The 11539-nt window shown below is 37.6% G+C and overlaps 1 protein-coding gene across 3 annotated transcripts; it reads left to right on the forward strand.

Moving 5' to 3' along the window:
• Nucleotides 1-10948, forward strand: LOC140235983 (uncharacterized). 3 transcript variants are annotated; one of them, XR_011901728.1, is made up of 8 exons: nt 1-115; nt 2148-2220; nt 2975-3256; nt 4835-4937; nt 6721-6846; nt 8162-8351; nt 9201-9460; nt 10096-10183. XR_011901728.1 is itself a non-coding variant. In XM_072315970.1 (8 exons), exons 3-8 carry the CDS (start codon nt 2983-2985, stop codon nt 10212-10214), a joined length of 993 nt encoding a protein of 330 aa, XP_072172071.1. In that variant the 5' UTR covers nt 1-115; nt 2148-2220; nt 2975-2982; the 3' UTR covers nt 10215-10948. The 3 variants fall into 3 exon arrangements, 2 of the variants coding, with proteins under 2 accessions (XP_072172071.1, XP_072172072.1); XM_072315970.1 differs by having other exon boundaries at nt 9201-9381; nt 10096-10948; XM_072315971.1 differs by lacking the exon at nt 1-115 and adding an exon at nt 134-201 and having other exon boundaries at nt 9201-9381; nt 10096-10948.
• The last annotated feature ends 591 nt before the right edge of the window (nt 10949-11539 follow it).

Raw genomic sequence — 11539 nt, forward strand, 5'->3', positions numbered from 1 at the left:
CTCAGAAGAAAGGGGCGAGCGCACTGTGCACGACGTGTATTCTACTAACAGTTTTCACTGCTTTGAGCCAAACTGATATTTGCTTGAATGTTCAACAGAATGCTATGATTGAAAGGTAACAGTATATTAACATTTCAGTTTGTGTGCCATATATCTCCGTTGCACGTGATCTTTTGCGTCGGAAGCTTCGAATACGGAGAGGTGAATGATGAACATTTAATCTGTTAATAGTCCTACACACTGCATTTGGCGTACCGGTAATCGACGTAATTTAAATAAACAGGCAATAACAAAGCATAATTTACTCATCCATACTGCCTTATTCAGACAGTTACTGTTAACCTACCTAATTAATGTTTTCAGTTTATCCACTGTGTATCTATACAGTTGACCATCCGGGTGTTTTCTTGTTAAAATTTCATTTGTGTGTTTGTCAGAGCTACCAAGTCTCACGCATTCTGAGTGAGACTCAAGGCTCAAGCATTTAGGGGCCATCTCACGATCTCACGCATGGCACCCATTTTTCTCACGCATAGGGGGAAGTATGCAACTTGGGCCTGTAATAATGAGCATAGCCCAAAGGATTAAATTGATAGTTGCAATTGAAGGTATATTTCCCTTTTGTCTTTCAAAATAAGTAAAAATAGTCACTTGAGTATGCACCTGATCGCACCTGATTGCTAAAAATTGAAAAAGCTCCCTCCCGTGATACCATGGGAGGGGTAAAAAAAAACCTCCCACACCCTCGCCCGCGCGCACATTCGCTCGCCGAGATGCTGAGTCCTGAAAATCTCACTCATGAATTTTTTTTTTAACTTGGCATCCCTGGTTTGTTCCTCATGTTCCTGGAAAGAAATTGTTGCAGGTATTAGGCCTAAAGCATGGTAAGATTTGTCAAAACTGATTAGGTCCTAAAGTGATTTACAGGGATTTAACATACAAATTACCATGGATACCCACCTGATGATCTGGATGTTGATACTCGATGCTGCAATAGCATTCCAAAAAGAAGCTAATCAGTTGTATGAAGCAACTGTTTGATACACACATGGTTGAAGGTCAATGTCAAGGTTAATCAAGCAAGAGGATGCCATCGGCCATACAGTTGTACACTGTCACTGACAGTGACAGTGCAATTTGAATGATACATTTAAAGAAGCGCTCCAGCGTCACCTCCTTTGTGATTACATGTAGCTGCACATCACACCACAGTGCTGAGTGATACTCTATCAAGAGTTTTTCAGCGTATTCATCCAGATCCAGATCCAGAATATTCGAAAGATTCAGAGATCCTGAGCTGAGGCCCTATTTGTGCTAATCTGCTATTATAAAGGATGAGACTGAATGGGACCTTGAGTTTTAACTCTTTATGTGCCACGTTCGCATGCCTGACTCAGGCCCTGTGCTTCGCATATTCTACTCAAATGCACGAACCCGCCCAAACCGATTGATGAATTGCCAAATGTCACAAGATAATGACAGCAATTGTTGCGATTCTATTCCTGTTACGTACTGTAGCTTGCATTTTATGTGGTGATTGACTATGAGACAGTGCTTTCTACTGGATTTGTGAATAAATTCTAAGTTTCTGTCACTGTTTTGTGTGCAAAAGTCATGCTCCCACGATAATGTAGCTACTGATCATTTGACAGAAAAACAGTCATAGATTTGTCGTACAATTTTATGCCAAAAGGAAAACTGACTATTTTCTAGAGGTAGGGCCTACAACTTTGCTCATTACTTGTCCAGGGTAACAAATGTCTATGAAAGTTATATAGATTTCAGAAACAGAATGTTTTTCCAAAAAATGACAACATTGCTGTCTCAGAATAAAGTGGCACGCAGGGGGTTTGCACCATGGCACATAAAGAGTACTAGGACTAGCACTAGATTAAAAAAAAAAAAAAAAAAAAAAAAAAATCATGGCTGACAATTGATTAATTTGTGATTCATCACCATGTTAGTAAACTGCATTGTAAGATTCCAATGTCAGAATCCAGAAAAACTGTTGAAGTTTAGGTGATTTTGATTCATATTGCAGTAGAATATAGAATTTGTATGATGGTAGATAGGCTATCGGGGATTATACCCCCTGCCCCAATATTTTTCAGTTTGTGACTGTGTATTGATTGCATTGCTGTTTCCAGACAACCGGAAAGCACAGGTTGGACTCTCCCAAGAAAACAAATCCAACTGATACCTGCAAGCTGAACTTAATAGGTAAGCAATAAACTGTTAAAATGTGTTCATTTGTCTTATAGTGCTTGCTAAATAATGTGCACAAAAGAAGGCCTTTTTTTTTTTCTCCTTTTCTAAACTCTCCTTTAACTTTTTATGTGCCACGTTCACATGTCCGACTCAGTTGGCAGCGTGCCAACATGCATATTCTGCTGAAATGCACAAACCCACCCAGACCAATCGATAAATCGCCAAATGCCACAGGACGATGAAGTCGTTTCCTACGCTTTCGTTCCTCCCACATATAGCTTGCATTTTATGTCGTCATTGACTAGCAAGCGGTGTTCCCAACTGAAATTTAGGTGTAAATTCAAAGTTTCTGTCACTCTTTGGTGTGCAATAGTCATGCCTTTACAGTAATTTAGCTATCGAGTCATTTGAAAGAAAAACAGTGGTAGATTTGTAATACACGTTACATCAAAATAAAGCTTGACATTTTCTCAACAACTTTACTCGCTGCATTTCCAGCTGAACAAATATCCATAGATGTAACATAGATTTGAAGAACATAATGTTTTCTCCATGCATGACATCCTTGGTTTCTCAGAATAATGTGGCACACAGGGGGTTTCCACCATGGCACATAAAGAGTTAAAACTGTCCTTGAGTATATCTATATCACAGAAAACTAAAGAAATTTGGTGATCTGGAAAATCAACAGCACAACAAACATTTACAGAGTACCAGTTGGTGTATTCTCCAAATATCCTTTGCAAATAAAATCTCTTTTTGACAGGAAGGAACATGGCCAAGGTCAGAGAAACTTCCAAGGAGATCGTAAACTATGCCCTCAATCTGAATATGGGGGAAGGCTATCAGCGACGCAGCGTGAAGCTATCCGTCCTGGGATCGACGTTCAACATGCTGTATGGGGAGTGGAGGTTTCAGGGAGAGTCGTCCGGAGAGGCCCCGGTCGTCCTTTGTGTCCACGGCACCCCGGCAACTGAGGGCGCCTTTCGCCCCATTGCAAGCTTGATTGCGGAGAAGGGCTACAGGGTACTGGCTGTTAATTTTCCTGGTAAATAGCTAAAATCTCAGTATATATTTAAGTTTAAAGGAAACCATAACCTAAAGAGCAATGTGCATTGTGTGAAAGCAGCAACACTAGTAGAACGCAATCAGTGAAAGTTTGAGGAAAGATGCAAAAGTTTTCTTAAAGTTTTGGTGTTGTAATGAATGGATAAGGAGACTACTAGAGTTCATGACGTCATGTGTTGACAACAACATAAAGAAAAGACAAAGAGAAATCCACGAAAATTCATTTTTCATGAAAATTACAAATTCCATCAACTTGATACTGACATATATGTTGAGGATAGTAATTATTCCCCCTAATTTCTCAAAACAGTTAGTCAAGTGCTCTTTCTTTGTGCTAGGAAAGTGAAAGCATTATTGTTGTCCACACATGATAAACTCACATAGTCTCCTTGTCCAGTGGTTCCAACACTAAAACTGTTGAAATGTAACTTTTGCATCAGTTGTCCAATTTTCATCAAACTTTCACTGATGTCCTCTACTAATGTTGCTGCTTTCACTCAATCCACATTTCTCTCTATGTTCTGTTTTCCTTTAAATGAAAGTAATACATACAACTTGTACATAAAGTGCATTTTAAGTGTGTTTATGTATATTGCATTCCACTGGACCTACAGCAGCTGTATATTGGTGACAATGAACGTTTTTATTAGCAGAGCCAAATCACACACAGTGGGTGTGTGAGAAAAATACATGCCTTCTTCATTTTCTTTGAAGTACTCTAGATCAAAATTGACAGGAAACATTATCAAGGACTCTTAAAACAAAAGCTGCATAATCGAGGTCTCAAAAGGGGCCCCTACGTGTAGATGTGGAATTGAACAAAATGTTCAAACCTGTAATGGCAAAAGAATCATAAAGATATATTATAGGTGAGGTGTCTACAGGTCAGATTTAAATTAAGTCAGTTACAATCTACAGGGGAAGGTAATACATTGTATATAGTAAGGGTCAATGATGACATTCCCCCATAGGTAATCAGACTGAGGTTAACCCATTGAGAATGGACTGATTTTGCTATACGTAGATCGATTCGGGTTCGTTGAGGGCAGCAGACAATTTGTGGTAACTGGGCGCAGCCATTAGCTCTAATTACTGCGGTGTCTCCGCCTACCCTCCCCCACCCCCCGGGCAAACCTGTTTATCCCGCACTTGTAGCAGGAGAACGCGCACTTGTTACAAAGGTTCGCGCATTAAGCAAGCGTTCGCGCACTCAGTACGAGACGCCTATTGGCTGAAACAACCATGCATCAGTTTTTCATTCCGTGCGCGTGGATCATTTGCTAATGTAGGGAGGGGGGTGGGGGAGTGGGGGGGGGGGGGGATGCGTGAACACCGCAGTAATGGCGCTGCCCATGCCGATAAGAATCGGTCTATAACATGCATTACCCCATAGACACCTGCCCGAATATCCTTGGGACTTGTTTTCAACAAGTTAAAATCAGTCTTGAAGATGACATGAGATTTAGGCGTACGAGGAGCACAGTAATATCTCTTATTGCTTTACAGTCTGATATTGCAATCATGCATAAATTTGACTCTTTGATTTCACTAACTTTAGGCAATGGTTACACTGAGATGGATTCGCGAAGAGTCTATGACTGCAGTACGGACCACAAGGTCGCTCTGGTGAAGGCATTCATATTTGCCTTAAATCTGTCCAGGTGATTGCTGCTCATCAGCTCTTCCTTTTTTATTTTGTCACAAATCTTTCCTTGCTAATTTAATAAGAACAAAAGTAACACTGAAGAGGATGTTTCAAGAATGCATTTTGTATGAACTTTTGTGTATGAAAGTATAAAACAGGTTTTACATCATTACATGCATATTGCAGTGGACTCTTATAATGAATTCCTTGGGCAGTTTTCTTTTGTTATAATTATCAAAATTTTGTTATTATGATTATAAACCTACCCCCCCCCCAAAAAAAAAAAAAAAAAAAAAAAAAAAAAAAAAAAAAAAAAAATTGCCCAACAACAAACAAACAATAAGAAAAAAAAAAACAAACAATAAGAAAACACAGAGCGGATAATTTTGCGGCCTGAATTTTTACTTTTGTTGTAAGCAGACTTTCATTAAAACCATGTTTGCTATAGTATGAGTGCACTGTTTACTTTGGCAGAACAAAGATAACCAATATAAAGTTGCTGCCATTAGTTTCATGTAGATGGGTGCAAAAGGTGATTTGACCAGTGCTGCGTTCTGCTCACTGATTGGAGCATGTCTGTTAATAGAGATTACCTAATCCCCTAATCCCTGCTGTGTCACCAGGACATCCTCGTTAGTCCCGGGCACATTATGGTTTTAGTTGAGACCTAATTTCAGGTTTCTAACATTATTTGGTGAGATAATGAGAAACCTCTTATGAAATATGAAAGAACATGGAATTCTATGAGGAATTCAATGTTTATTTGATGAAAATTGGTTTTGAAATGGCTGAGATATCCAAAAAAAGAGCGATTCTAAAAATGTGGGACCCACACTTTATTACGATCGTTTTGTTTGACTTTGTTTTTGGATGTTTTAGTCATTCCAAACCCGATTTTCATCAAATAAACTTTGAATTCCTCTTAAAATGGTATACTCTGTACTATTTCATAAGTGTTTTCATGGTATCTCGCAAAAAGTTAAAAGCCCAATTCTCATCTCCACCAATACTGTACCATCCCTTTTAAAGGGGATGGCTAGTAACTGATCAGTGGGAATCAGTGGGAATGCTGGGGAATGATTGTTCCAATCCTTGTGGGATTCATTTAAGAGTACATTATATATCTATTGTTGTGTGAAAATTATTTGCTTCAGAATGGTCTCATATTCAAGTAATGTGCAGTTTAATGTTTCCAGGTTAGCATGCCTTTACAGTGACGGGGCGATTAAACTGCACATTACTTGAATATGAGACTATTCTGAAGCAAATACTTTCCACACAGCAATAGACATATGATGTACTCTTACATGAATCCCACAAGGATTGGAACAATCATCCCCCAGCATTCCCACTGATTCTCACTGATCAGTTACTAGCCATCCCCTTTAAGTTGGGCAGCTAACATACAACTAGGTCAAGTTATTAGGAATATTTAGAATGCTGGTTTATTAGATATAGCATGGGTGACTCTTATCTTTAAATCCTCCTTACTCCAATTTCTATGAAACTGCACCATGTTCCTCTCTCATAATAGTAAAATCAGTCCGTCCTCAATGGGTTAACACTTAACATATATAGACAAGGTTGGTCCAATTTCAACATGTTGTATACTATTTTGAAGCTTAGAACAAACACTTTTAAACTACAAAGAAAAATAAAAAGGTCATTCAGTCCTTTTTTCAGAGGGTTTAGATCTGTGCAGTCACTACTTGTACTCTATAATCAGTACATTTTGATAATTATATAACATGGCTAATTTATATTTGTTTCGTTTTTTTTTCCTCTGTCTTGATCTACAGTATCGCCATGGTTATCGGTCATTCTACAGGCTGTATTGTGATGGCCTCTTTGGTCTGTGATCCAGAAGTAGATGGCATCATTCAGTCGATCTGTGCAATATGTGAGACTGGAATTTTACCCTACAAGTAAGCATTAAAAGTGAGTTGATACAGGTGTGATTTTGCTCTCTCAGACATTTATTGCATTCACTCCATATTCACCATTAGCGAAGTATTTGAACACATGTAATTAGTGACATTTTCAGCTGGTGCTGAAAGGTTAGAGGAAACCAAAGCCCAGATACATGTATGTATGTAAATTGAGTGAAAGCAGCAATGTTAGGAACACATTACTGAAAGTTTGAGGAAAATCGGGCAATACTGTATATTAAAATATGAATTTCCAAAGTTTTGGTGCCGTCATCACTGGATAGTAAGACTATTACACTTCATTACATAATTTTGGACGACAATATAAAGAAAACTTGATGGAGATTCAAGAGAATTTCATTTTTCAAGAAAAAATAAACTTTCCATCGACTTATTACTGGCTTATGTTATAAGTAGTATTGTCCCCCTGCTTTCTGAAAGAGGTAAGTGCTCTTGATTATGTACGAAAAGTGACAATATGTCAAATTTTCTCTGTACTTTGTTTAAATTGTCGTCCGTAAGGGGGTCATGATATGTAGTAATCACCTTATCCAGTGATTACAGTACCAAAACTTTGACAATGTAAAACTTTTGAATCACAAGTCCAATTTTCATCAAACTTTCACTGAATGTGTTCTGCTCTTAAATATTGCTGCTTTCACTCAGTACACGCTTATATTTGGGCTTTAATTCAAAAGGATTATCTTGGCCTTTAGTGAGGGGGGATCTCCAGGGGGGATCCATTCTCCTTCAATTCTAAACAATTCTACTTGAATAGCATGTTGGTTCAGATTTGAGAACTAGGTAACAAAGTGGAGTGATAATTGTGAATAATGGCATACATTCTGACTCAGGGTGTGGACAATCATTACATAAAGTGATCCAAAGTACAAGAGTGGGATTGTGGTTGGTATTTCTTGAAGGAAGATGTGTATTCACCTGTTCTGAAACAAAATTATCTTGAATATCTTTATTTATTTGAGTATTTGAAGAGAATATCTCTAATAACAAATGACAGTTTATGTTGGCAACCACTTTTGCATCAGCTTTCAATCTGTCAAAGTATGTATTCTTTATATGCTGTGAATGTTTTTTCAGTGGTAAGTGTAGTGGCATCAGGAGTCCTACCTAGTCAAGATCAAGAAATTTGAACATTTTCATACCCAGTGGTTTTAGGATGTACAGACAAGTCAGGGAAAAATAACACTTCACTCTCTCTCATTTGATCTGACTGATCTGAAATATATACGTTTTTTTTTCTTACCTTTCCTTCCTTTTCTCTTTCCGTCCTTCCTTAATTTGATGATTTTAGGGGGCAAAGAGAAGCATGCTTGATACCCTACCTACCTTACATCCTCTTCCAGGCAGCGTTTCTTCCCTACATTGGTCCCATCGTCACCTTCTTCTTTGCCAGACTTGTCCACTGGATGGGCTTCCGGGGGAGAACCCCCCAGGCTCAGGTCATGTCCATCTTGGAGGGGTACCTCATAGATTTCAAGCAGGTGAATTAATAGCGCATCCAGTCGTATCACGGCCATTATGCCCCCACCTCTCCCTCTGCCTTCTCCCCTTCCCATTGCTAGGAAGGTAACAGCCTTGTCAAAAATTCGAAATTTCTGTGATACTGTCCATAATATTTTGGCAGAAATATTCAAGGAAGGTTTGAACTCTCAACCCCTTTCCTCAGAGCACTGAACTTTATCCTTGCATTTTAAATGTTGTAACTGCCTGCTATTCTCTATGTTGGGGTTAGGGTTATTGTAAGAGATCTTGGCGCCTGTAGTACAGACATAATAGAATTGAAACTCCCTTGAGTAAAGCTTTGAAAATGATGAAATTGTTTGTGCAATTTACTTGATAATATGTTTAACATGTTTTCAACATAGCATATCAATTAAGAGAACTTTTAAGGAATACAGTTGTGTTTGTTCTTGGCACTTTGCCCACCAGAAATAAATTCAAGATTGAATGGGCATACCTTTAAATAAGGCTCTGAAAAATGCACTTTAGAAGCTAGAAATAGATGCAACTGTGCATGTGGAGCAATTGCTACTTGGGAAAACCAATTCATTTTGTGTGTGTGTGTTTTTTTTTTCTTGTTTACCACACTTGGAAAATGACATTAGGAGCTCTATACTGGCTTCCCGTGTACTCATTGAACTTGCACTGTCGCTGCCTGGGAGGGAGTTTGTTGATATTTTGACTCCAATGCTAATTCAACGTAATTTCAAATCATTATGTATCTAGTGTGATACTGATGATGTAAATATCAACCAAACTTATCAGAATTACAATGCCCCTAATGACAAAATATTATCAGGTTAGATGCTTTCTTATTCTCTCACCTACAGTACAAGACAAACTTGAGTCAAGTGGGAAAGTCGGGGATTCCATACCTCTACATGTTTGCTCTGGACGATACCATTATCCAGCCGGGGATGAAACCCACAAGCATGGACGCCTTAGGAGTGGCAGAACAAGATATCAGGGATGATCCAGAGGTCTCATGCCTTTCAGATGAACAGTTCCAAGGTATATAGCCATTTAAAGGGAAAGATCACCTTTGGAGCAAACGGCAAAAAGAAATTTCTGGTACACACCATTTGTACAGGTAATCTATGTATGATTCATGTACATGTCATCATTATGTTCATATCAATATGTTCATAATTATGTGTATGTATGTAGGTATGTATTAATGTAATTTCTCATGAAGATTCTCATGTGGTATTGTACATGAATCAAATTTCTCATATTTGATGCTTTCGGTGACATATGTTTTATTCCTAAATCTTGCACCCAATAACATTCAAAACGTTGCAGAGTATAGAAATTTATAGTTACCTAAAAGTAAGCAGTGGTTCTATGAAGTAAAATGTGAAGGAGAGAAGACAACATGGTTATTAGAAAATCATTGTTTTTATATTTCAAAGCATTCCTCAATGTTTAATTCTCAATTAGAGGTAGTTACATGCTTATTTCTGTGAAATTTGCTGTGGAGGTGAAGCATGAAAACAAAAGAGTTCTGGTGATGATTGCTCTTATTGACCGTACCCTTTGTATTTTGGCTGATACAATGTTTACTTTAAAAAACAACAACAATAATGCAAAACCAATTTTAATTCTACTTTGTGTTCCCTCAATTCGTTTAGGTCAATTGAAACATATGTCCCTTTATTTTGCTGAGGAATTTTACAAGTCTTGAAAGTCATAAAGATCATCTTTTTTGTCTTTTGGCCTTTCCAGATACGACATTGCATAGAGTCATTCGTTTCACCAGGGGATCTCATCGACTTCAGTTTACCCGACCAGAAACTGTTATGAAAGAGATTGTGTCTTTACTCTCAGCACTCAAAAAGAAATGATATGTAATATTCAATCTATTTGTGGCTGTATAACAGTCATGTTATTTCACTTCACCAGTGTTTTATTTCAATCTGTGTGTGTGTGTGTGTGGGTGTGTGTTTTTTACCTGTTTATTATAGGTTCTCCCTTCCATTTTCGCACTTTTGTCATTCAGTTTCAAAGATTTATTATTCAATTTCGTCCCAAGAAGCAGGTGGAACGTAAATCCTAACTTAAATTTCGTCAATTGTCATTGTAATTCGTTTTTCGTCAAACATTTTCGAAGACATAGCATTCAGAATCGTCAACTGTCATTCAGATTCGTCCCTCCTGCTGACGGATCGCAGAATGTGACGATCAAATTCGTCTTTGTTCACACAATTTCATGAATTTTTCATTCAAATTAGTCAGATGTTGTCGATACTTTATTTTGATGGTGAACCAACTTTAAGGCGACATATTTTTACTTTCTCTCGTAAATTGTATCGTTACACATTATTCCCTAACCATTTGCTTTAACAATACACACGAAAAACAAGACTGCCAACGAAAATTGATTGAAGGATAAATGACAGTCAAAAGTCATAACCCAGGACAGTATGTCAGTGTCACATTTTGATCTTTAACTCGTAATGTTCAGGTTTTCGCATCATGATGCATGAAGTAAACTTTAAATTTTGTACCCTGGAAAGCAGCAAACATAATTATGTTATCCATTCTTTGACATTATATAGGCGACAATTCTACACTTAAATTTTGTCTTTAATCATGTTTGCCTAGAAATCGTTTGTCAGTGTTTTCGTTTGCGAGACGGTACGTCTGTTTGTATCAGTGTGTACTCCGATTGCTTGTGTGTGTGTCTGTATCTGTGGTTCTGTGTGTGTGTGTATGTTAACTCCTGAATGTAATATGTGAACGGTTACAGAAAAAAACAAAACAATACTCATGAATGATTGGAAAATCACACCAGGTAGAGATATGAGACGAATATGAATGAAAATTTAACGAAAATTATTGACAAAAGACGAAATCGATCCTGCTGTTTTGAGTGCTGCAAGTGAGACTGACGAATTTGAACTGTAAATGACAAAAATGTATGCCAAATGACTAAATTGAATGGACTTTATTTGAAAATGAACGACGAAAGACGAATTTGAAAGTAAGATTGACCTACTCCCGACATCCCGCGACGAAATTGAAGTAAAAATTTGTGAAATTGAATGAAAAAAGTTTGAAAATGAATGGAAAAACCTATATTGTACTGATCAATGTTTGTTTTTGTTCATTGGATTAAGTCATAGAATATAAAAGAAAGAAAAAAAAAAACCTCTCTGTCAACTGAGAT

This window comes from Diadema setosum, chromosome 12 (genome assembly GCF_964275005.1).
Source record: "Diadema setosum chromosome 12, eeDiaSeto1, whole genome shotgun sequence".
In the NCBI taxonomy this organism is placed as follows: Eukaryota; Metazoa; Echinodermata; class Echinoidea; order Diadematoida; family Diadematidae; genus Diadema; species Diadema setosum.

What these genes read in the sequence shown, in the direction of transcription:
- LOC140235983 (XM_072315970.1), top strand. Translation starts at nt 2,983, where the DNA reads ATGGCCAAGGTCAGAGAAACTTCCAAGGAGATCGTAAACTATGCCCTC. An exon ending in TTTGCCTTAAATCTGTCCAG is followed by an intron (nt 4,938 to 6,720) that starts GTGATTGCTGCT and finishes CTTGATCTACAG; the next exon opens with TATCGCCATGGTTATCGGTC. An exon ending in TTCAGATGAACAGTTCCAAG is followed by an intron (nt 9,382 to 10,095) that starts GTATATAGCCAT and finishes TGGCCTTTCCAG; the next exon opens with ATACGACATTGCATAGAGTC.